General features: G+C 34.8%; 2 protein-coding genes across 5 annotated transcripts; one reads left to right on the forward strand and one right to left on the reverse strand.

Moving 5' to 3' along the window:
• The first annotated feature begins 1,742 nt into the window (after positions 1–1,742).
• LOC126693419 (phosphatidylinositol 4-phosphate 5-kinase 4) lies at positions 1,743–7,172 on the forward strand. 2 transcript variants are annotated; one of them, XM_050389379.1, is made up of 8 exons: positions 1,743–2,938; positions 4,096–4,263; positions 4,547–4,712; positions 4,797–4,913; positions 5,135–5,328; positions 5,485–5,615; positions 5,712–5,784; positions 6,513–7,172. In XM_050389379.1, exons 1-8 carry the CDS (start codon positions 1,743–1,745, stop codon positions 6,799–6,801), a joined length of 2,334 nt encoding a protein of 777 aa, XP_050245336.1. In that variant the 3' UTR covers positions 6,802–7,172. The 2 variants fall into 2 exon arrangements, with proteins under 2 accessions (XP_050245336.1, XP_050245338.1); XM_050389381.1 differs by lacking the exon at positions 6,513–7,172 and having other exon boundaries at positions 1,743–2,684; positions 2,769–2,938; positions 5,712–5,788.
• Positions 7,173–12,446: 5,274 nt separating this feature from the next.
• LOC126693421 (nonsense-mediated mRNA decay factor SMG7-like) lies at positions 12,447–20,827 on the reverse strand. Of its 3 annotated transcripts, none has more exons than XM_050389384.1 (8): positions 20,581–20,827; positions 17,748–17,885; positions 16,579–17,184; positions 16,349–16,471; positions 15,894–16,126; positions 13,857–15,806; positions 13,555–13,703; positions 12,447–13,121 (listed from the first exon to the last, which is right to left on the reverse strand). In XM_050389384.1, exons 2-6 carry the CDS (start codon positions 17,811–17,813, stop codon positions 13,871–13,873), a joined length of 2,964 nt encoding a protein of 987 aa, XP_050245341.1. In that variant the 5' UTR covers positions 17,814–17,885; positions 20,581–20,827; the 3' UTR covers positions 12,447–13,121; positions 13,555–13,703; positions 13,857–13,870. The 3 variants fall into 3 exon arrangements, with proteins under 3 accessions (XP_050245341.1, XP_050245339.1, XP_050245340.1); XM_050389382.1 differs by having other exon boundaries at positions 13,555–13,694; positions 20,581–20,826; XM_050389383.1 differs by having other exon boundaries at positions 13,555–13,694; positions 20,553–20,826.
• Between the last annotated feature and the right edge of the window lie 582 nt (positions 20,828–21,409).

Raw genomic sequence — 21,409 nt, forward strand, 5'->3', positions numbered from 1 at the left:
AATTTGCGTTTTAGCTCTTGGATACAAAAACATTTTTGCACATGTTACCTTTGTTGCATTTGAGATTTGAAAACGAAATTATATTATATGTACAATAAGAAGAATAATCATGAGAGACAATCTTGGCAATCAGGGTTTCTCATTTCTTTGTCTTCAAATGTTTTCATTATGCTCTCTTTTTGAGAGTGTGTTCATAGGTGGTGTCAAATAGGAATAACAATGATTAAATTTGGGTTGGGATTGGAAAAGTCTGTCCAAATTCGAAATAAGAATGTTTTGAACTTATAAACCAAACCAACGAAAACCCAACTCAATTTTCCTGTTTCCAACTTCCAAGATTTGTCTTCTCACTCAATAACTATTCCCTTTATTGGGTTAAATCTCAAAGATTTTTCATCTCAAAGGTAGAGAAGTAATGCAAAGCAAACTTTTGAGCTTCTCATTTTTCATATACGAAAGAAGTATTTTTTTTTTTTTACAACAAACCATATCTGGATTAGAAAAATGTTAAAACTATTGCCAATCAATATATAAAACTCATGCATACAAACAGACGTGATTATGATTGCTGCCACTTCAATGATATAATAAATAGATGTTAATTTTTTTATTTATTATGATTATTAACATATTGGTTTATAAGACTTATGTAATTGTAATATCTTTAGTATTACTCATTAGATTTAACGAACTTAGGATAACATAAGTGAAATTTTTAATGGATTTAATTTAAGTATAATTTTAAGTTTCTCAATTGAATTTAATCACATGATTGTATTGACCAATATAAGAAAAACAATGTTATCTTTTCTATGTTCAATGCAATCAAATGATTGAGCAATCAATTAGAGAATCTAAGGTAAAACATAAGAAACTGTATCTAAATTTTGGCGATTGTTAAAGTTTAGTTGGTTTCTTTATCTATCCAAAATTAGGAATCAAGTTCCCTAAATTTTTGTAAGGGAACACCCAAGAACAGTAAATAACAACCTTGCTTTTCGCCCTTTATCTCCAAAAGTTACGGCTTGTAGAGGTTCTAGGTGATGAACGAGTCTCTCTCTTTTTGGATCACAAAACCAAAAAAGCACACTAGAGAAAATCATGCTTCTCTGGCCAATTAAGGAATGAAAGTTAATTTCTTGGTTTTTCTTAGTCAAACTTCTTCACAAGAAAATTTTAAAGAAAGGTATAAGAAAGCATGTGAATCCTAGTTTTGAACAAAGTTCTATCAAACACAAACTAAATGTTATTGTTCACTTTCTCACCAGTGACAAGTGTCCACATCTAGTCAGTTCATTGTATACAAACTATGTACACATGCTGTCAGAATAGCATAACGACAAACCAATTGAGAAAACAAAAACAAAAACAAAAAATAATTTGACGACCAAAAATTTACACCACCATGACCGTTTGTTCTGGTTCAGAAAGAGAAAGGCACTCTTTGGTTCAATCGCTCTTTTCGCTTTCTTAACAAAAACTAAGAAAACAAAGAAACATATAGAGAGAGAATGAACATTGAAATATTCAAAATTCTGTGACCCTTAACTATTCATACATTGGTAATTAACCAGTGCTATTTTGATTCATTTTTTTCATCAGGGTCTTCGTGATTTCTCTCAAACAAGTACATAGTATGGATATCCAATCCCATTTCATGTCTCTATTGTAAAACTTGAGTATGCACATGTGAGAGAGAGAGAGAGAGAGTACTAAAAGGAAAAGTTCAAAAGCATTGCAGAATGAACAAAGAGAGTGGTGTTTTAAAGGCATGGGAGGCCACAATTCGAAAAACACAGGCTGCAAAGAAACGTGCAAACAATTTCTTAGGAACCATGTCCGTGGCCCATGTAGATGACGATGACGATGACAGCAATGATGATAAAGACAACAATGGAAGACACAGTGGGGAAATATACCATGCTGAGAGGGTTCTCCCCAATGGTGATTACTATACAGGCCAATGGTGCGATAACTTTCCTCATGAACATGGCAAGTACTTATGGACCGATGGGTGCATGTACGTGGGAGAGTGGCATAGAGGCAAAACTATGGGGAAAGGTAGGTTTAGTTGGCCTTCCGGGGCTACATATGAAGGTGAGTTCAAGAGCGGTTATATGGATGGGATGGGCACGTATACAGGGAGTAATGGAGATACTTATAAAGGACAATGGATCATGAATTTGAAACATGGGAATGGCGTGAAGAATTTTGCCAATGGGGATTGGTATGAAGGCGAATGGCGGCGAGGATTGCAAGAAGGTCAAGGGAGGTATCAATGGAAGAACGGGAAACATTATGTTGGAGAATGGAAGAATGGAGAGATATGTGGTAAAGGTACATTTGTTTGGACTAATGGGAACAGGTTTGAAGGGTATTGGGAAGATGGATTGCCTAAAGGACATGGAAGTTTCAAATGGGTTGATGGGAGTTTTTATGTTGGGAATTGGAGTAAGGATCCCATTGAACAAAATGGGACTTATTATCCACCAGAGTCATCCCCAGAAGCCAATCTTGAATGGGATCCTCAAGATGTGTATAATGTTGATTTGTGTGATTGTAAGATTTGTCCAGGAGAGAAAGTCTCAATTTTGCCATCACAAAAGAAGCTTGCGGTTTGGAGGTCAACAAAGTCGGGGGATGGTGCTAAGCCTAGGAGAGTGTCTGTTGATGGGAGAGTGAGTGTGGGGATAGAGAAGCCAATGGATAGAATGCGTATATGGGATGGTGATGAATCTAGTGATTTTGTTAGTAGGACACCAATTGAGGAGGGAGATTCTGAGGATGATATGTTGGGTCTACATAACGATGATGTAATTCCAAGGGGGGTACCTAAGATACCATTGAAAGTACCAAGGAAAGCTAAGAGACAAGGAGAGACAATATGCAAAGGGCACAAGAATTATGAGCTCATGCTCAATTTGCAGTTGGGAATCAGGTATTTTTACTGATACAAGATATTATTAGGCTTTTGTCACCTTCCCTTTTCTTTTTTTCTTTTTTCGTTTTTTGGTGATCTGCTTTGTTCCAAACATATAATCTATGTCATTGCTATCAACGCTATATTGTTTTATTGCTTTTATCTAAAGTTGTTTTTTTCTCAGTTTGTTGGCCTTGTCAAGATGCGTATAGGATTTTATTTAGTTGGATTAAAAAATTCACAATTTCCTTTTTAAGGTGTGGCAATCACTTCTCTTCTATATGTCATTTTTTTCTTCAGTTTTTCTATATGTAATTGGTTCTGTTTGTTTGCTAAACAAAAATTTTAATCTATTAAATTGAATTCGGAGGCTGGACATATTTCCAAAGTCCAAACTCCACTCTAGTGAGTCAAATGCAACTTTTCTGATTTAATCTCATTATTCAAATTTTGTTTCTAGTGCTCAGTTTTCTCAGCAATCGAAGGACAAAAAATAAAACTAGAATTGGCTACATCACTTTAACCGCTGTCACCCAACAATCCTTCCATTCTTACAGGGTTACCATGTTTGTTTCTGAATACCTCCCATGATCTATTCTTGTGAACCATCTAATGGCTCCATTTTCTTACCTTTTAAAGTTGCAGTTAACAGTCTTCTATTTCCAATTCAATTAAATACTAGTAGTAAGTTAACCAGTAAGATTGTGCAATTTGGTGAACAAGTTCTAATTCATCTTTAAAGGAGTTTTGTTAAATGATGGCGCATTACAGGAGAAAAAGTGGGTCTAATAATGGAAGAAATACAACTTTCTGACTACATATAGAAGCTTTGGCCTTTTTGTCAGGCTTACTTTAAGTTTTCTTTAACAATCAAAAAAGGAAGTTTTGTCAACTCTTATCATTTGAAATTCCTGCTCAGGCTATTCTTTTTGGCTACATCACATTCTAGAATATATAATAAGGATTATGATTCTGCTTGCTGCAATGATTTTTGCATGTTTTCTTACAAAAGTGATTATAAAGACATGAAAACTATGATATGTAGCACATAGTCTCCAAAATTGAAGCAATGTATCTTTAATTTTCCTTTTCCTTCACCAGTTTAAAGGTAAATGTCTACATATGATTGCTTTGTGTTTTGTCACTCATTATCAGTATGTGGACTGATTGGACAGGCATTCTGTTGGAAGACCTGCTCCAGCTGCATCCCTTGATTTGAAGTCTTCAGCTTTTGATCCAAAGGAAAAAGTATGGACAAAATTTCCTCCAGAAGGATCCAAGTACACTCCACCACATCAGTCCTGTGAATTTAAATGGAAGGATTACTGCCCATTAGTCTTCAGGTGAATCCTCAAAGTATAATATCTTGTTTCTGTTTTCTTGTTTTCTTTTGCACTTGAGCAGCTAATACTTCATTACCATTGTCACAATGTGCAATAGAGCCTTCCAACCTGGAACATGGGTTATTGACTACTAAGTCTAATATTGCATGTCATCGGAATGTGGGAGCAAGACTCTTATAAAATGATATAATAAGTCACCATTTAAGCTAACATGTTAAACCAAAGTTTTTAGTATCATCTTGTCATTCTCATCTTTTAACTATTTTTCTTTTCTTGTCTTCAGGACTCTGAGGAAGTTGTTCAATGTGGACCCAGCTGATTACATGATTTCAATCTGTGGGAATGATGCTCTCCGGGAACTCTCCTCTCCTGGTAAAAGTGGTAGCTTCTTTTACCTGACCAATGATGATCGCTACATGATAAAGACTATAAAAAAGGCAGAAGTAAAAGTGAGTTTCACATAGTTTTGCCCTTTCTATTTTTTGTTTGACACTGTTTCTAAATATAATTCAGTAATTGGTTTCATGGTGTAGGTGCTATTGAGGATGCTTTCAGCCTATTATAACCATTTTCGAGCCTTCGAAAACACTCTAGTAACCAAATTTTATGGTCTGCATTGTGTAAAGCTAACTGGAACTATCCAGAAGAAGGTAGATGTGCTATAGTTCCATAGAAAACTAACATGTGCAAAAAAAACAAATTTGTATGAAAAAGATCAGGTCATCATTTCTTACCATTATCATACTATCAGTTTTAAATTTTTAATAGCTGCATCAATTAGTTTGTATTTATGATTCACATATCTAGAAAGAAAAGTGTTTTCTAATCTATCACTTTTAGATGCTCATATGTAAGGTGGTTGATAATATAGGTACGCTTCATCATAATGGGGAATCTCTTTCGTTCCGACTATACCATCCACAGACGCTTTGACTTGAAGGGATCTTCCCTTGGCCGCACAACAGATAAGCCGGAGACAGAGATTGATGAAACCACCATCCTTAAAGACCTTGATTTGAACTTTTTATTCAGACTGCAGAAGTCATGGTTTCAAGAGTTTTGCAGGTGAAACATAGTTCATGCCTTTCAAATGCTTCATTTAATTGCTAGCATGCTACAAAAAAACTATTGCAACCCCAAGAGTTTTGCCACCAAATGGAGCATTGCTTTCCTTTCCATTTTCCTTTATTGGCCTTCCTAAATGTACAATTGTTCCTACAGGCAAATTGATAGGGACTGTGAGTTTCTCGAGCAGGAGAGAATTATGGACTATAGTCTTTTGGTGGGTCTTCACTTCAGAGAAATATCAACTGCTGGTGACTTAATTCCTTCTGGAACTCAGAGTCCTACTGGTCAATTTTCACTCTTTCACAAGATTACTTTGAATTGATATTAATCTCATATTTATGCTTTTTACTTACAACAATGGACTGTTTTTCTTCTTCCAGGTGACTCTGAGGGTGATGGAGTTCCTCGTCTTTCAAGAGCAGACATGGATCAGCTTCTTTTAGACCCATCCAGGTGAATTGTATATATTAAATCATAAAAAAGTGATCAATCAATATGTGAAATAGAATTTACGTAAAACTATCTCAAAATATATTTGTGATTTGATTTCAATAAGAAAATGTGGAGAATTTTAGATCTATTACAGATGGTAAGGGAAAAAAAAAAAAAACCAACAACATTCTTCCCGGGAAGAGAAACACCTCATGAAGAACAAGAATTAGAGAAAGACTAATCATCAGGGAGGATGAAATGGCCTTGATGCTCCTCGAAAGTAAATTTTTCCTAATAATCAGCGGGTAACTAATGCAACTAAGGAAACTTTTCACCAATCATTTTTTACTCAATGACTACATAGAGTCACCCCTAGAATTCAAGTATCATTATAGAACCCCTTTGCCTTTTTACTCAGTGACCACAAAGTTCCTACCTAGTTGGTTGGGGAAAGGAAAGATGATAAAAATTGGCTTCCTTACATAATCAGGTTGACCTGGATTATGCAATGATCAGCCATTGAGGTTGAGATTACATATAAAATGTTGTTGTATTATGAAACAGTATTAGAGGTGAAAAATGATGGAAATTATCTCCTACAACAGTAATGAAGTTAATAATGACCGCTACTTATATATCATCAATGATGATTTGGTTACAAGTAGTGGACATGATAACAGCACTATATCATTATTAGTCAAAGTAATGAAAGAATTTGTTTTGACATAGTTGAATATTGGCTATTGCAGGTGGGCTAGTATTAAATTAGGCTTGAACATGCCAGCACGGGTGGAAAAGACTATAAGAAGAAATGATTGTGAATTTCAGCTCATAGGAGAACCAACAGGGGAGTATTATGATGTTGTAATGTTTTTTGGAATAATTGACATACTTCAAGACTACGACATCAGCAAGAAGCTTGAGCATGTATACAAGTCCATCCAATATGACCCGACCTCTATATCAGCAGTTGATCCAAGACAATATTCAAAGCGCTTCCGGGATTTCATATTTAACATATTTACAGACGACACTTGAAAGACTTTAAACAAGTAGCTTTTGCATTTCAGTTCATCATAGCCCAAGAAGTCTGCATTCGCCAGAACTGCCTCTGGTTGCTAGTAGCATCCTGTCCCGGCTAGAGTACCACTGTGGCTATAAATTTCACCATTTGGAAGACCAACTGTAGCTTTCGGGGCTAAGCTCCACATCATATTGATTGGTCCTGTTGTCCATTCTATTCTTTCCTTTGCTTTATATACATCTATACATACATATACAGTATGTGTTAGCATATTATAGAAAATGCTGTAAGCAGAAGCAGAGGTGTGTCCAATTGTAAAACTGTATCAAAATATATTGTTTTGATCAATTGTTTAGTTTCAAGAGATATAGAGATGTACGATTTGTGGCATTTGTTTTCAAATGAAATGTATATAGGAAAATTGTATTATTTATTAATTATTTTTTCTAATAATATTCCTCTCTCTCTCTCTCTCTCTCTCTCTCTCTCTCTGGTTCAGTGTCTTGTTTTGCTTTGCCTGAGAAGGTAGGAGGGGTCATACAAGACGAAATCTATGTCAAATCCAATGATAAGTTCTACTGTGTCACAAGGACATGCCAACAAAGAAAAGGTAAATTAATGAATCAATTGCGAAAAAAGACATGTTCTCATACCCATCTTGGAATGGTAATACTCACAATTAGAATTTGCAAAATTATAATAAGACCTAATGGTATTGGGTAAAAGCGGGATAAAATCCCTTCCTATTGAATCCTCCAATTTTATCTAATTTTGATTTAGATGTAAAACATGTGGCATTTAAAAATCGAATAAATGTCACATGTTTGACATCCAACTAAAAATTAGAGGGAATTGGAAAATTTAATTCAATTGGTACTTTTATTTTTATTTAAGGTTACACCTATTATGAAGACTAGATAATTTCCCGCGCAATACGCGGATACTTTGCAAATTTATTTGAAATATATATATATATATATATTTATATTTTATGTTTTTTAAGACCTACTTATAATACTCATTCTGTTGTATAAAATTTATGTTTTATCATAATATTTTTGAATGCTTTGAAACTCAATTTTCTTAATTCATAATTTATATATATATAATTGCCATAAAATTGGTTCCCGAATATTGAGTGAAATTGCTCTACTAATCTAAATTTTTAGGGTTGGAACAATCAAGATTTTTGGACATTTTTAGGAGACTAACATATTATATTATATGTAGACTTTAATTTTTAAATTGATTAAATGATTTTAAAAATTGAAAATTATAAATCTGAATTCAAAGTATAAAATACTTTCATATCCTAAAATTTCAAAAATTCAAGCAACCTCCCAAACACTTCCTCAACTACTCAATTTTCACAATCAAATACCAACCCACAAATTTGAAACACCCATTTCATTATGTTAAAGAAAAAAAAGTCATTTTTTTAGTATTGGAATATAGAGAATGTGATAAAATAAAGAAAAAAATGGTTAAAAAAATTTCCATTTATAAAGATTTAATTGTCTTTAGTTAGGCTTCCACATAAAATAAAATAAAAGATAAAAAACTAACACAAAAAGACACTATAAAATCATCATTGACTTTCACTTTTATCGTCATATCTAATATTGATATTGCACTAAATAACATTAAAAACTACAAAGAAACCTAAAAATTATGAGTTCTAAAACATAATAAAAAACAACTAATCTCATTAATATATAATCAATTAGAATGTTTCTTTCTATTTCTATTTAGTTCTAAAACAAAATACAACTATGAATTTCCTACACCAAACAATCTAAAGATTCGAAGCCAACGACATCCTTTACACAACCCACATCTGACATTAACATCAAAACAATAAGTTGTTGTCTTCACTCAATAAAAAAAGTAGGCCATCTTCCTTGGTTATAGTAAACTCATACGGGTTAAAATTAGATGGGATGACGAAGTTGGAGCTAAGTAGTTGTCATTGAAAGGTTGAAAATATATAACATCATTCTTAGTTGGGATGTAATTTAAATGAGATGGCACGAAGGGTTGTGGGCATGTATATATAAAGAAGTAGAAGTGCAAGATGTTTTTAGCTTGAAACATTGAACCAAAGAGAACAAAGCGTCTTACAAAGCATCATTATTCTTTAATAAAAAAAGTCTTGAAGTATTGAACTAAAGAAACCAAAAGTCTCTATTTTTTTTTCTTATCTTGTGGCTTTTAATATTATTTCAATTATTTTTTCAAAAAAAGCACCACATAGCAGAACATTTTGCTTTTTTGCATGAGGTCTCTACTTCTATATATATTTTGATTAGATTGCATTAATTATTAATGCATGAGACTCTAATTTTCTTTAGCTCACAATTTAGGATAGAAAATAAATTGAAAAAAGAAAAAGTAAGAAATGAATTTTTTTTTAAAAGATAATATTATTTTGTATTGCTTTGTCATAAACAAAAAATTGAGAGAAAATAATTAGTATTTTTTTTCCCTTACATCTTTCACTTCAAATTTCACCTATTTTTAATGGAAAATTTTACCATCTCTAAAAGGAAGATAATGACATATATACCTTTAAATTTCTTTTATGTCCCTATTGACAACTCAACTACCACAAACGAAGGATGAGAAATTAAAAGCTCTCTAATCTTCTCTCTCTCTCTCAACCAAACATGATGTCGGGGAATTTATTTGGTGTGTATTTTACTTATATACTAATTGGATGTGACCCAAAAATAGGAAAGAATATTTTTATTTTTTAGAGAGAAAAATAGGAAATAATATAATAAAAAAAGGCCTTAAACAGTTCATAACAAACGATATTTAGTCTAGTCTAGTCTATATACTTGATTCCTTTTGTTTACAAACTAGCATTGATATGCTCCAAGATAGGATTGTTCAATAACTGACAAGGTCGGTGCGATGCAGAATGCTCACCAAAAGTCGATCATGCCAACTGATGAGATTGTTGAATAGTTTCATTTCTAAACTCATTGGTTCTCCTACAACTACAACATTGGTGATTGCTGTCTCAAAATCAGATATTCTCTATGCTTTTAGAAGTGAGACGAAACGATCTCCTCAACTAAATATGATCACTCTAGTTATACATAACTATAGTAGAGTAGTTTATGATCCTTAATTTTCAATTTTTATTACTCTCAAATCAATGTCCTTAAAAAGCCCCATCTAAAACATGAAGCTACAAGTAGTATTTTATGCCTACTATCTACTGAAAAACCTACCATCAATGCACTTTGTTGTTTCCGCTTTGTTGTCCATACTGAACTCGATTCCTCTCAACTAAACAGAATGTTAAATTATTAATTCGGTCCAAAATTAGAAGTTCATCTTGACTATAAAATGGCACACCCAACAAACAAAACTCCTACTTTTATGGTGTTTCACCATTTGAGAGAGGTGATTGATGGATAATGTTACTCATATATAGGCAATCTTACCCCTCTCTCTCTCTCTCTCTCTCTCTCTCTCTGTGTATATATATATTCCTTTTTCAAGGCACTAACGATGTCTTGCTTTTAATGGAAGACACTTGCTGTCAAACTAAAGCCTCATATCATTTATATAATATCTAAAAGTTGAAGTGTAGCATTTCGGTCAACTTCGTTCCATTCAGTTTACTTTGATTTACTTTTTGTCCATTCTATCCATTTCGGTCCATTTTGGTCCACTTGGTCCATTTTGATCCACTTTGGTTCATTCCACTTTAGTGCACTTACTCAAGAATGGGAAAAGACATGTTTAGGCTGAGAATATCTATTCTAAATCTGAATTTATTAAAATATTTAGATCTCAAATTTGTGATTATAAAATTAAGGGAAATTCATGAGCTTTTCTCTATTCTTTTTTCTTTTCTTTCTTTATTGTTTCCCTTGTAATAGTCCCTTGAGATTTTATACCGGTAATTACTTCAACATGTGATTGGGAATCTAATTGTTTTAAAAGAATTTAAAACGATTGATGAAACTCCGAGAGTAACAAGAATTAGAGCATTAGCATTGGATGTGCTAAAAGCCTATAACACCCAAAATGCTATAGCACACCAAACAACAAAAAACAAGCTCCATCTAGTGTGTCATTTCTAAAAATATTACAAATGTGCTACAATGATCTACTACTAGTAGCAATGACTATAGCCCTCAGCTATATTTTCTGCCATCCTCATTGTGACTTCATTGATGTGGTTTGGAAGTTTTGGGAAAATCGAAAGGAAGGAGAGTTAGAGCGTCTGGCATGTATAGCGTGGTGCATATGGAAGAATCGGAATGCAGTAAAATTTGAAGGAAGATGCAAAGAAGCGAGGAGAATTGTGACTGAAGCCAATGCTCTTGTGGAGGAATTTTGTCAGCGCTTTGAGGTCCCAAAACAACCTGCCCCATCGAGAATAGGAAGATGGACACCACCACGTGAAGAATGGTATAAGGTAAACGTGGATGGGGCAGTTTTTAAAGAGTTAGGCAGCTGTGGAATTGGGATAGTAATTAGAAATGAAAGGGGCGAGTTAATGGGAGCGATGAGTAAGAAGCTGGACATAGCGCTAGGAGCTTTGGAGGTGGAAGCTAAGGCTTTTGAAGAAGGTTTGCAATTTGCTGGGGACCTTGGGCTGAAGCAAGTTGTGCTGGAAGGAGATGCGCAAGGGGTGACAGATGCACTAATGGGTTGTAGCTCCCCTCCTATCTCTATTAAGATGATCATTGAAGGTATCAAGAGGCAGAAGTGTAACGCCCTGGTTTGGAAAGTCAGCTATGTGCGTAGAACATACAACATGGCAGCCCATTTATTAGCTAGGAATGCACAGTTTGTAAGTGATAGTGTTGTCTGGGTTGAGGATATCCCACCCATTATTGAACTTCAAGTATCAAAAGATGTATCTGGTTTGGACTTTGGTCCAGTTTAATGAAATTTGTTGAAGTTTGAACCAAAAAAAAAAATTCCGCGAAGGTGTTGAGATTTGTTGGTTTTGCAAAAGTTTGGTGTTTTTCTAGTGGGAATGCTATAGGTTTTTGTGGTGGATGTGTGTTCATTGGTTGTAGTGGTGATGGTTATTGCAGTGGTTGTGGTTGTGGGTTGGATATTGGTTTTTGCGGTGATTGCAGGTTGGGTGTGTTGCTCACGGTTTTGGGGTGAATGTATGAGGCTCCGATCTCTTAGAAGTCTTTCGAGTTTAGGCCAGGGAGGAAATGCTCACCCAATGCTGAGTTGCTGACAAAGTGGAATTTTGCAGGGCATTTGTGGTGTGGTACATAACGGGTAATTTGAACACAGTTTTGGATGGGATGAAAGTGGAGATGGTGATAAATGCTTAGATGAGGGATGTGAGGGGTAAGAGAATGATTGATTTGGTGAAGTCGACATTGAAACATTGGTTGCTTCGGTGAATCACATTCTTTTTTTTTAACTTTTTTTTAACGGTAAGAGTTATTTTAATGGGAGTTGCATTAAAATAAGATATAAGATGCAAGATGAATTGTGAAATGATTCGTTAAAGTAGCATTTTTTTAGCACACAGGATGCTAATACTCTTATGAAAACTAAAGATTAGCTAAAGAACAGGAATACCAACAGCCGAACAAAAACCTTCCAAAAGAAAATAGTTACAACATCAAAAACCATGTCAAGCATACAAAATGAAAAATGCCAGCAGTAAGACAGAATGGCAGTAACCATAATGGTTAAAAACACCAAATACGTTTCTATTTGCATAGAATACTTATTTATCACCTAACATCCCAATACACCAACATAATACCAAGATCCTTTTTTCTACAAACCTTAAATTTGATAGCTTGAAGCTTTTTAGTAGTTCAAGCAATAGTTGCAACATCAAAATCAATGTCAAGCATACACAAAGAAACATGACGGCAGACAGACAGACAGACAGAATGAAAATAACCATAATGGTTCAAAACACCAGAGGCGTCTCTACTTGCATAGAATACTTATTTATCACCTAAAATCCCAAATCCACCAACATAATACCAAGACCCTTTAACCACAAACCTTAAATTTACTAGCTGGAACTTTTACGCAGCTCAAGCAAACTGCCTATTTAACTTTTACAGATCAGTTGCCCGCTACAGGAACTATGGCATTGACTAGTAGCACACCCTTCTGAAACAACTCTTCCTTGGACAGTACGTAGAATAGCTACTTTCTTTCAACTCAACTCCAGACGTTTGCCCAACCCCATGGAAATGCAAGGTACAAGTTATACGACCAACCCATCCAACCAGGAAAGCATTTATTTTCAGTAAATTTCCCATTTCTCAACCTACTCTCCTTTTCTCACCATCAGCCAGTCTGGAGAGCTCAACATAAGCTGTATAAAAATACAAGAAAACATATTCAGGGCAATGAATAAGTGCAATAACAAAGTAAGCAACTACAACTCTCCAGTTCCATGTATAACATGTGCCAGTTGTCTCATAGCACAAACCCACAGATTGCATCATAATTGCTCAGGTTGCCACCGGCATTGCAGATAATCTAACTAAAATTCTACTGTTCAGTAAATTTACATATATTTTAAGGAAGTTACCCAAACTTGCACCTAAAGTAGTTTCACTTGTCACAAAACCTACATCCATACAGGATGTGCATGTTAATCTCATTTCTAACCTCAGAAACAAGTACAACATACATGTTGGTAAGCATCGTGTGTGTAATGCACCAGCAAGTGGCAAAAAAATCATATAATGGTGTAAGCAAAAAATGATGAATGATGAGAGCGAGAGAGAGAGAGAGAGAGAAACCTGTTTAAAAAGCAGGCACCTGCAACACTCCAAGATCATCCATGCTCTCCAACTAAAACTTAATACCATTGGCAGGACTGCAAAGAACTGAGGCTGTACTTGGTTGTGCCAGTCCTCAGGATTGTTCACCATAATAGATTCTTCATAACCTCAATGTAGAAAACATATCAGCAAATTTCAATGTGGAAAAAATTACACGAATATAATCATGAAAAATTTTAACTTCATCGCAAGAAGATGCTCACTCAAGAAGATCAATTAGAAAATTCAGAAGCAAAAAACACTACTGATTACAAACTTACCACACATAATGATCTCACACAAAGAACCGATCATCCCAGATAGACTGTCCTTGATACTGTTTTGGCAGTGGAATGAAATCCTGATTCATTTTATTAGTTTTCTGCTGGTGCAGTCCCTGGTATGCTTTCAGAGGATCAGGAGCCTGGTATTCCTGCCAGTTCATCTGGTTTTCCACTTGGACTTGAGATGTTGGGACTCGTTTTCCAGGAAATGGAAAACTTATCATCCCCATATTGCCCTTACTTGCTTGGTGATATGATTGTGGTGTATGATTTATGGAATTGTCAAACCTGGTGCAATTAGCTGACGATGGCATCTGATATCCATCTAGCCATCTATAATCATCCAACTGCGAGGTCTCATCCTTCAAAGTAGTGTCAGACAAGGACTCATCATCGAAATTTGGAGCAACAGGCTTAAATCCAGGAGGAGGACCAAAGTGTCTTAGTGGCCGACTCACTGGATTCTTTCTTAAACTTGCTGCCAAGGTTGATGATGGATTCAGAGAGAGACTATCAAAGCTGGCTCCAGTAGACATAATTGAATCAAACTTAGACGGTATCCCAGCATCAAAACCCTGAGCAAACTCATTGCCAGAACTTGTATTAATAGAGTGAGGAAAAGGAAGCGACAGTGCTGCATGCTGCAAAACTCCAAAATGTTCTCGCAAACCTGGTTTCACAACAACCCCATTCTCTGTTCTGTTCAATTTGTTTAATCCACTGGCCAGACGAGCTTGCTGTTCAAGCAGCCACTTTGAAGTACTTGGTTGGAAAGATTGCACATGCTGGGGCAGAATGGTAGCAAGTGATGTGGGAGGACCTAACTGTGCATTGAGAGCATTTGGGCCTAAATTTGAATCTAATGCATTCCCTGATACTCTACCTTCAAGTGGAGCTGAAGCAGAAACATCACAACTTCCCATATCACCCTGGGAATCATTACCACCAGGGACAAGAGCATCATAAGAAGACAACTCTGGATCAATGAAATTAGCATGCTTATAAGCCACAAATGGTTGAAAAACAATAACCTCATCCTCTTCTTCTCCTTCTGCATATAATTGTGCCTTTGGTGGAAAAACTCCCACATTCATTTTCTTCTCCCGTGGTTCTTGCTCCAAGCCATTTGATGCAGGCATTTCCAAAGAACTAGGAAGCCCAAAACCATCGGATATTTGAGGCTCAGCACCAATAGCAAAGTTCTTCAACCTTGGATCAAAATACATGTATTCTTGCCCAACCCGAACTACACTAACAAGAGACTTTCCGGCTGCTATAATCCTCTGAAAACGAGCTTTTTTCTCCTTGTCACTACCATCACTTCCAACTTGCTTCCGTGAAAAATCAAGAATCATTTGTGCAGGAACAAGAGGGAGAAACCCTCTCAATTCATAGTCTTCCCACAATGCAAACAGATTAGCAATTTCCCCTTCATCATACCTACTCATATTGAAAAAACATGTTTCGTCTTTGTCCTCATTAATGGACATGAATCCACTTGACAAGAGCTTGTTCAAGAATGAAATGCAATTATTCCAGAAAGATGATCTAGCAGTAGCTTCTTTCTCCTCAACTTCACTGCGAGCTGCAATTTCTGGATGACAAGCTAGCCACTCCAAAAATATCAGCACTCCAGGTAGTAAATAGCTTTCTGTTGGATCATGCAACTGCATGCATCTCTGAAGTATGTGTCCCATAAATTCAAAGGTAGCAGTATATGCATTCTGAAGAAGAACAGAACGTTGTAACAATTCAGCATACGATTGATTCTCACTTTCCCTATTGACATTGTAAACTGTGAATATGAGAATGCTTATAAGCCTAACAATCATAAGTCCATTCTCTGCGGCACTTGAACCAAAATTGTAAACATCTTCTTGCCCAGAAGAAAGAAGCTCAAGAAAATCACTAATAACCACAGAGAAAACATCTACAAATGTTTCCAAGCTGGAAAATAAGAGAAAAAATATATATATCAAAAAGGAATTATTTAATGATTCCATCTAAAATGAAACTAAGGGTGAGAATTAATACCTTGTGCGAGTAAAGAGTACACCATTAAGTCGGACAAACCGAATGCTGAAAGCTTTAAATGTATCAGGTATACTGGATTGACTTTCCTTAACAAAACTTGCATCTGTTTTATCATCTTTCAATGGGCGCACTGCTCCACCTTTTCCTCTTCCTTTCCCAGGCGTTCTCACATGTGCAGTCTTGATTGTGGAAGCTTTGCCATCTCCAAGCAGCTGGGAAAAATTCTGTCGATTCTACGGGAGGGAAAAAAAAGTATTACACAATTTGCCACCTATAATATCTAAATAAATATCTTTTCCCCCATTTTTTAAGGAAATGCTTCTATAGCCACAAAATGACTTCTAGGGAAATATCAGTATGTATAATCAGAATAGGCTTTGTATTCCCAAAATAATACAATTAACACATCTTCTAATGTATGAAAGAAAACCTCATTTCAGGCCAAGAAATAATACCTTCTCAAATGCAATAATCAAATTATCTCTTGCAGTTGAAAAGGGGTTAACAACTGCCAGACTCCGAAAATAGCGATAGATTGACAACAATTCATCCCCGGAATAGGAAGCCAATATTGAAAGCTGAAATTAGCAGAAATGAGCGCATACCAACATGATAAGGCAATCAATTATGAAAATATAAGACAGGTGAAGTAATGTCATAACAAAAATGGATTGGAAACAAAAACCTGATGATGAGGGTTGCCACTTGAAGGCCAGAGTGAAGAAGCTTGCAAATAGTAACTTGATGCGGCTGCAAAATCTCTACTTTTGGAATCAGCTTCCCCATATAAACCTTTATAACGTGATAGGTCACCCAGATAAATCAGACAACGATGACAAGAAATCAAGCCTTTCTTCATCTCAGCAGATTTATTTCCACCTTTAGACTTAACCATCTTATTCTCTTGATCATCTGGAAAAGAACTCAGGGGTAAACCATACTTTGCTCTGATTTTCAACATCAGATCATGATAAAATCCAGTTGCTTCAGAAAGAAAGGTTTTAAACTGAGAGCGTATTTTTGTGATTTGATCAGGTCTTAAAGAAGATTTCGCACCCTGGGAAGTGGCCGAAACATTTGCAGCCACAGCAGCATTAAGTTGTGCACGGAGCTCCTCGATTCTCCTGTAATGCAATTGCCATAGAGCATACTCTATATCATGTTGTTCACAGAAAGCATGATCTTCAAGAATAATTGCTTCATAGTTCTCTCGCATCTGTTGCCAGGCAGTGGGATCTGAGGGAACTCTCACTTGGGCCAATCTCCTACGCCTATTCTCCAACTCAACATTCTACAGGACAACAAATATGTCAAAAAAAAAGATATTCATAATTCTTAACACTCCCCCTTCCCCCCACCCAAAAAAAAAAAAAAAAAAGAGTACTTAACAGTAAAAGTTGCTCATAGTAGATAACCAGCTGGAACATCCGAACTAGTTATTCACGATAAGTTTAATAACAACCCCTATAGACATATGCAATATGCTTACTTTTAATGCCTCATGGCAAATATATGATAAACTTAATTTTGCATGCCTCCTTTTCTTTCCTTCCTTGCAGCAGTATGTTGCCACATATAGATTGACATTTTTCTCATGCCTGATGGCAAAGTTGACAAGTGATGCCAAGTGACTAACTCCAAAAATTTTGTAGTACAAAAGAATAAAAATAAATCAGGACCAGGGGGGGGGGGGGGGGTTTGGGGGAAATTGAAGCAAAAGCTACAGACTAAGACCAAACATACATCCACAAATGACATATAAACACAATCAGAAAATTTGAGAACACATGGCACATAAGTTAAAGAATTTTAAAAATATAAAATAATATATCTGCAATAAAAGTAATGACATGCCTTGTTGTAAAGACGTTGAACGCGGTCCCTCGATGAAACCAAAGAATTATCCATCAGAACTGTCATCTTCGATCAAACATGTGTCACGAAATTTGACTATGAAAAATCCAACTTCAGTAGCAATAAACAGCATCTAACCTGCAAAGAAATTACAGAGAATAATACCATTCAATCAGAAAACAAGCCTCAAATGAAACCGAAAGAGGAGGAAAGAGAGGGGGGGGGGGGGCAAAATAAATGAACAACCTAACACATAATCAATCATATTCAACAATAACTGGTTTACAGCATACCACACACATTAGCTTCAGACAATAAATTTTTTGATAGGCAAGAATGATTTTATTAAACGAAGAGTACTTCATTACAATGGACACAAAGTAGACTAAAGAATTACCAAAAAAAAAAAAAAGAAGGAATTATGTATAAAAGGACAAAGACCCTAAAAACAACAGAATGGAATCTCTATGCATAAAACCCTCTACACGAGACCAATCAAACAAAGAGCCTTCGAAGGTGGCTAGTAGCTAATCTCCCATACTCTCCACATCCTCTGATGTATCCTACTGCATTCCCACCATATAATCCAAAACTCCACATCAAATATAACAGAACCAAGTCAAAGAAGACCAAACAATATTTTGTAACTCAACTTCTACTTAAAATCAAGAAAATACCAATATCTGGAATATCAATTGATAAAGAATCACAACAAAAGATATGCCCAAATATTTTTTTTTCTCCACTCTGGAGCTCTTATAAGAACCATTTATAATATAATTGAAGCACTAATCAAACTGTAAATTTGGTCAGGGGTATTAAAAGCAAGAAACAGCCAAAGGTTCAAAAAGAAAATGTGTAATCAAAGCAAAAGGTAACAAGATTTTTCATAAAACCATAAAAACAAACAAAAAACTACAGAATAGTTTTAGACAAACCGAAGGTTATCCATATATTAAAATTCTAAGACAATTGAAAGACACCACTCAACTTCCTCTTTTTAGCTTACCAACAGAAAAAAAAGACCACCAAGTCCATTATTTATCAATGCCTCAAAGCTTTATCGCAATTAGTTAGAAAACCAATAAAACCAGTTCATAAACATTCTATTTTTTCCAGGCCCAAAACACTGCAGTTATAATTCATAAGTTTTCCCTGACAAACTCAAACTAAATTCTTTCAGCCATCACCATGATACTCTTTAAGCTTTACAGTCACCTCACGCAACTACTTTCCAAGTATGCACCAGTGTCCATACATTTACTTTGATATAGACCTTCTCCTTCCAATCTTAAAGACATCCTTAGAACACAAGCAGATTTCTTTCCTATTATATGCCTCTCATCTAAAGAATAATGACATCGCTTCTTCACAAAGCTCATCTAAAGAATAATGACATCGTTTCTTCACAAAACAACAAAATAGTCCTAATTCCCTACTACTACAAATCCCCAAAAACTCCCCACTTACTGTGGATCAAACCTTTCCTTATTTATTTATGAATAATATAAATTTTATTAATAAAAAAGAACACAGTAAAGAAAAATATGCTATGAGAGCAATAACGTAAGGTAAAGCCTTGTAGGTTGATGTTACTTCTCTTCCTTGTAGGTTAACTAACAAAATTTCTATGAGAGCAATAACGTCAGGTAAAGCCTTTTAGGTTAATGTTACTTCTCTTCCTTGTAGGTTAACTAACAAAATTTCTACTACTGATTATGGCTGCTTGAAAAATTCCAAAAATTACACAGTGAGGTCACAACATCCAGACAGGAGGGGAACAAAAGCAGGGATGCATAACTAAAATCTCATTGTGCTATTTTAGATCTTAGGGTCCTTGAGTTGCATTTACCTATTAATGGAAAAAGAAAAAAGCAAAAAATACAATCTACAAGTAGAAAGCAAAAAGTGGCTGTCCATGAACAACTACAAAGGGCCCACTTTAAATGAACTCCAGTCTCTTCAATGTGGGGAAAAGCCATACAATATGCATCAAATTCTTAACAACAACAGTCTGAATCTTTATTGAAGAGCCCTTGGTGATTGAAAAATAAAAAAACCTTACATCTGATAAATAAATAAATAACTTCCCTTATTGGCTACTTCATTCATCGCACCCTAAACCAATGACTATGAGCAACATCATCATCATCAACCTCTTCTTCTTGGTAAACAACCATTGAATATGCATCAAATTCATATGAACAACCGTCTGAAACTCCGAATCTTCACTGAGGAACCATTGATTGAACAATAAATACCTCGATACCTATAAATTCTCTTATTAACTACATCATTCATCGCACCCTAAACCCTATGAGCAGCATTATCATCAACCTCAGCTTATAAGAAAACAACTTGTTTACCATAATTCCTATTAAACAACCTGATATTTACACGATTTGAACAATAAATATCTTGATATCTAAAAATTCTCTTATTCCCTACATCGTTCATCACGCACCCTAAACCCTAAGCACAACATTATCATCAACCTTGGCTTATGATTCTTGTGTAGCACAATTCCTATCAAAAAACCTGATAACTACATTATTGATCAAAACAGCAAACCCGATAACTCCGATTAATACGAAAATTACATACATAAAGATTTAAACAGCATCAACTAAAGAAGCGTAACCAATTAACCATACGTAGATCTCATTCGCACACCCTACATTCTTGAATATCGAGCATAAATTACGTAAAATTAATATTGTGAAAAGCAGAATTTCGAAACCCTAATTTTCAAATAATCCGATCAAATAAATTGGAAAGAATCGCTTTTATAAACCAAACAATTACCACAAAGAATGTAGTTGAAAAGTTTAACCTCAGATCTGCGAAGAAAACGACGTCGTCGTAGTCGTCCGTACACGAATCGCTGTGAAAGAAGAAGGATTTGGGCGATTGTGAGGGACGAGAATAGAGAATCGCAGAGGAATGTAATCTCTCTAGGGCTCAATCACTTTGTTTAGGTGGGTTTGTGAAAGATTTTGAATTTTCTTTCTTTCTTTCTTCGCTTCCTTTTTCGTTTCTGATTTTTTTTTTTTTTTTTTTTTTGGATGATCGAATACTTTGAAGTTAATAATGGGTCTTTTTCCGGGTTGGGACTTGGATTTGAGTATAGAGGCGGTGGAGATTTTTTATTTATTTATTTATTATTTTTTACTTATTCATTATACTTTTAGATTAAATTCTAATTTACACTATCTAATTTTTTATTAATTTTCAAGCAATCCTTTAATTTTACTTTAATTTTAATTTTTCTTAATTTAAGTCCTTCAACTTTGATTCGTGCTCGATGCAGTTGTCTTCAATCCAATCCACATGGTTATATTTATCAAAACGATTTCATCATTACTCTATCAAAAAAAAAAAAAAAGATTTCATTATTATCTATTCTTGTGATTTTAAATATAAAATTAAATTGCTGGTCAAAAAAAATTTTTAATTGGTTTAATAATATATATATATATATATATATATATATAAAAGGAATTCTCCTCTTTCAACTAGACTTTTTATGGTTCAAAAATACCATTATTAGTGAAGGGTAATTTCATTTTAAAAATAAAATAAAAAAAAGGTCAAATAACAAATTTCATTTTGAATTAAAAAAAATTTTCTAAAATTTAGAATTTTTTTTCCCTTCACCTTTA

This window comes from Quercus robur, chromosome 7 (genome assembly GCF_932294415.1).
Source record: "Quercus robur chromosome 7, dhQueRobu3.1, whole genome shotgun sequence".
Classification (NCBI taxonomy): Eukaryota; Viridiplantae; Streptophyta; class Magnoliopsida; order Fagales; family Fagaceae; genus Quercus; species Quercus robur.

Coding starts and splice junctions, on each gene's coding strand:
- LOC126693421 (XM_050389384.1), bottom strand. CDS start 17,813: ATGACAGTTCTGATGGATAATTCTTTGGTTTCATCGAGGGACCGCGTT. Junction 17,185..17,747: donor TTCAACGTCTTTACAACAAG/GCATGTCATTAC, acceptor GTTGTCCTGTAG/AATGTTGAGTTGGAGAATAG. Junction 16,127..16,348: donor TGATTATTGCATTTGAGAAG/GTATTATTTCTT, acceptor TCCCTCCCGTAG/AATCGACAGAATTTTTCCCA.
- LOC126693419 (XM_050389379.1), top strand. CDS start 1,743: ATGAACAAAGAGAGTGGTGTTTTAAAGGCATGGGAGGCCACAATTCGA. Junction 4,264..4,546: donor TACTGCCCATTAGTCTTCAG/GTGAATCCTCAA, acceptor TCTTGTCTTCAG/GACTCTGAGGAAGTTGTTCA. Junction 5,785..6,512: donor CTTCTTTTAGACCCATCCAG/GTGAATTGTATA, acceptor TGGCTATTGCAG/GTGGGCTAGTATTAAATTAG.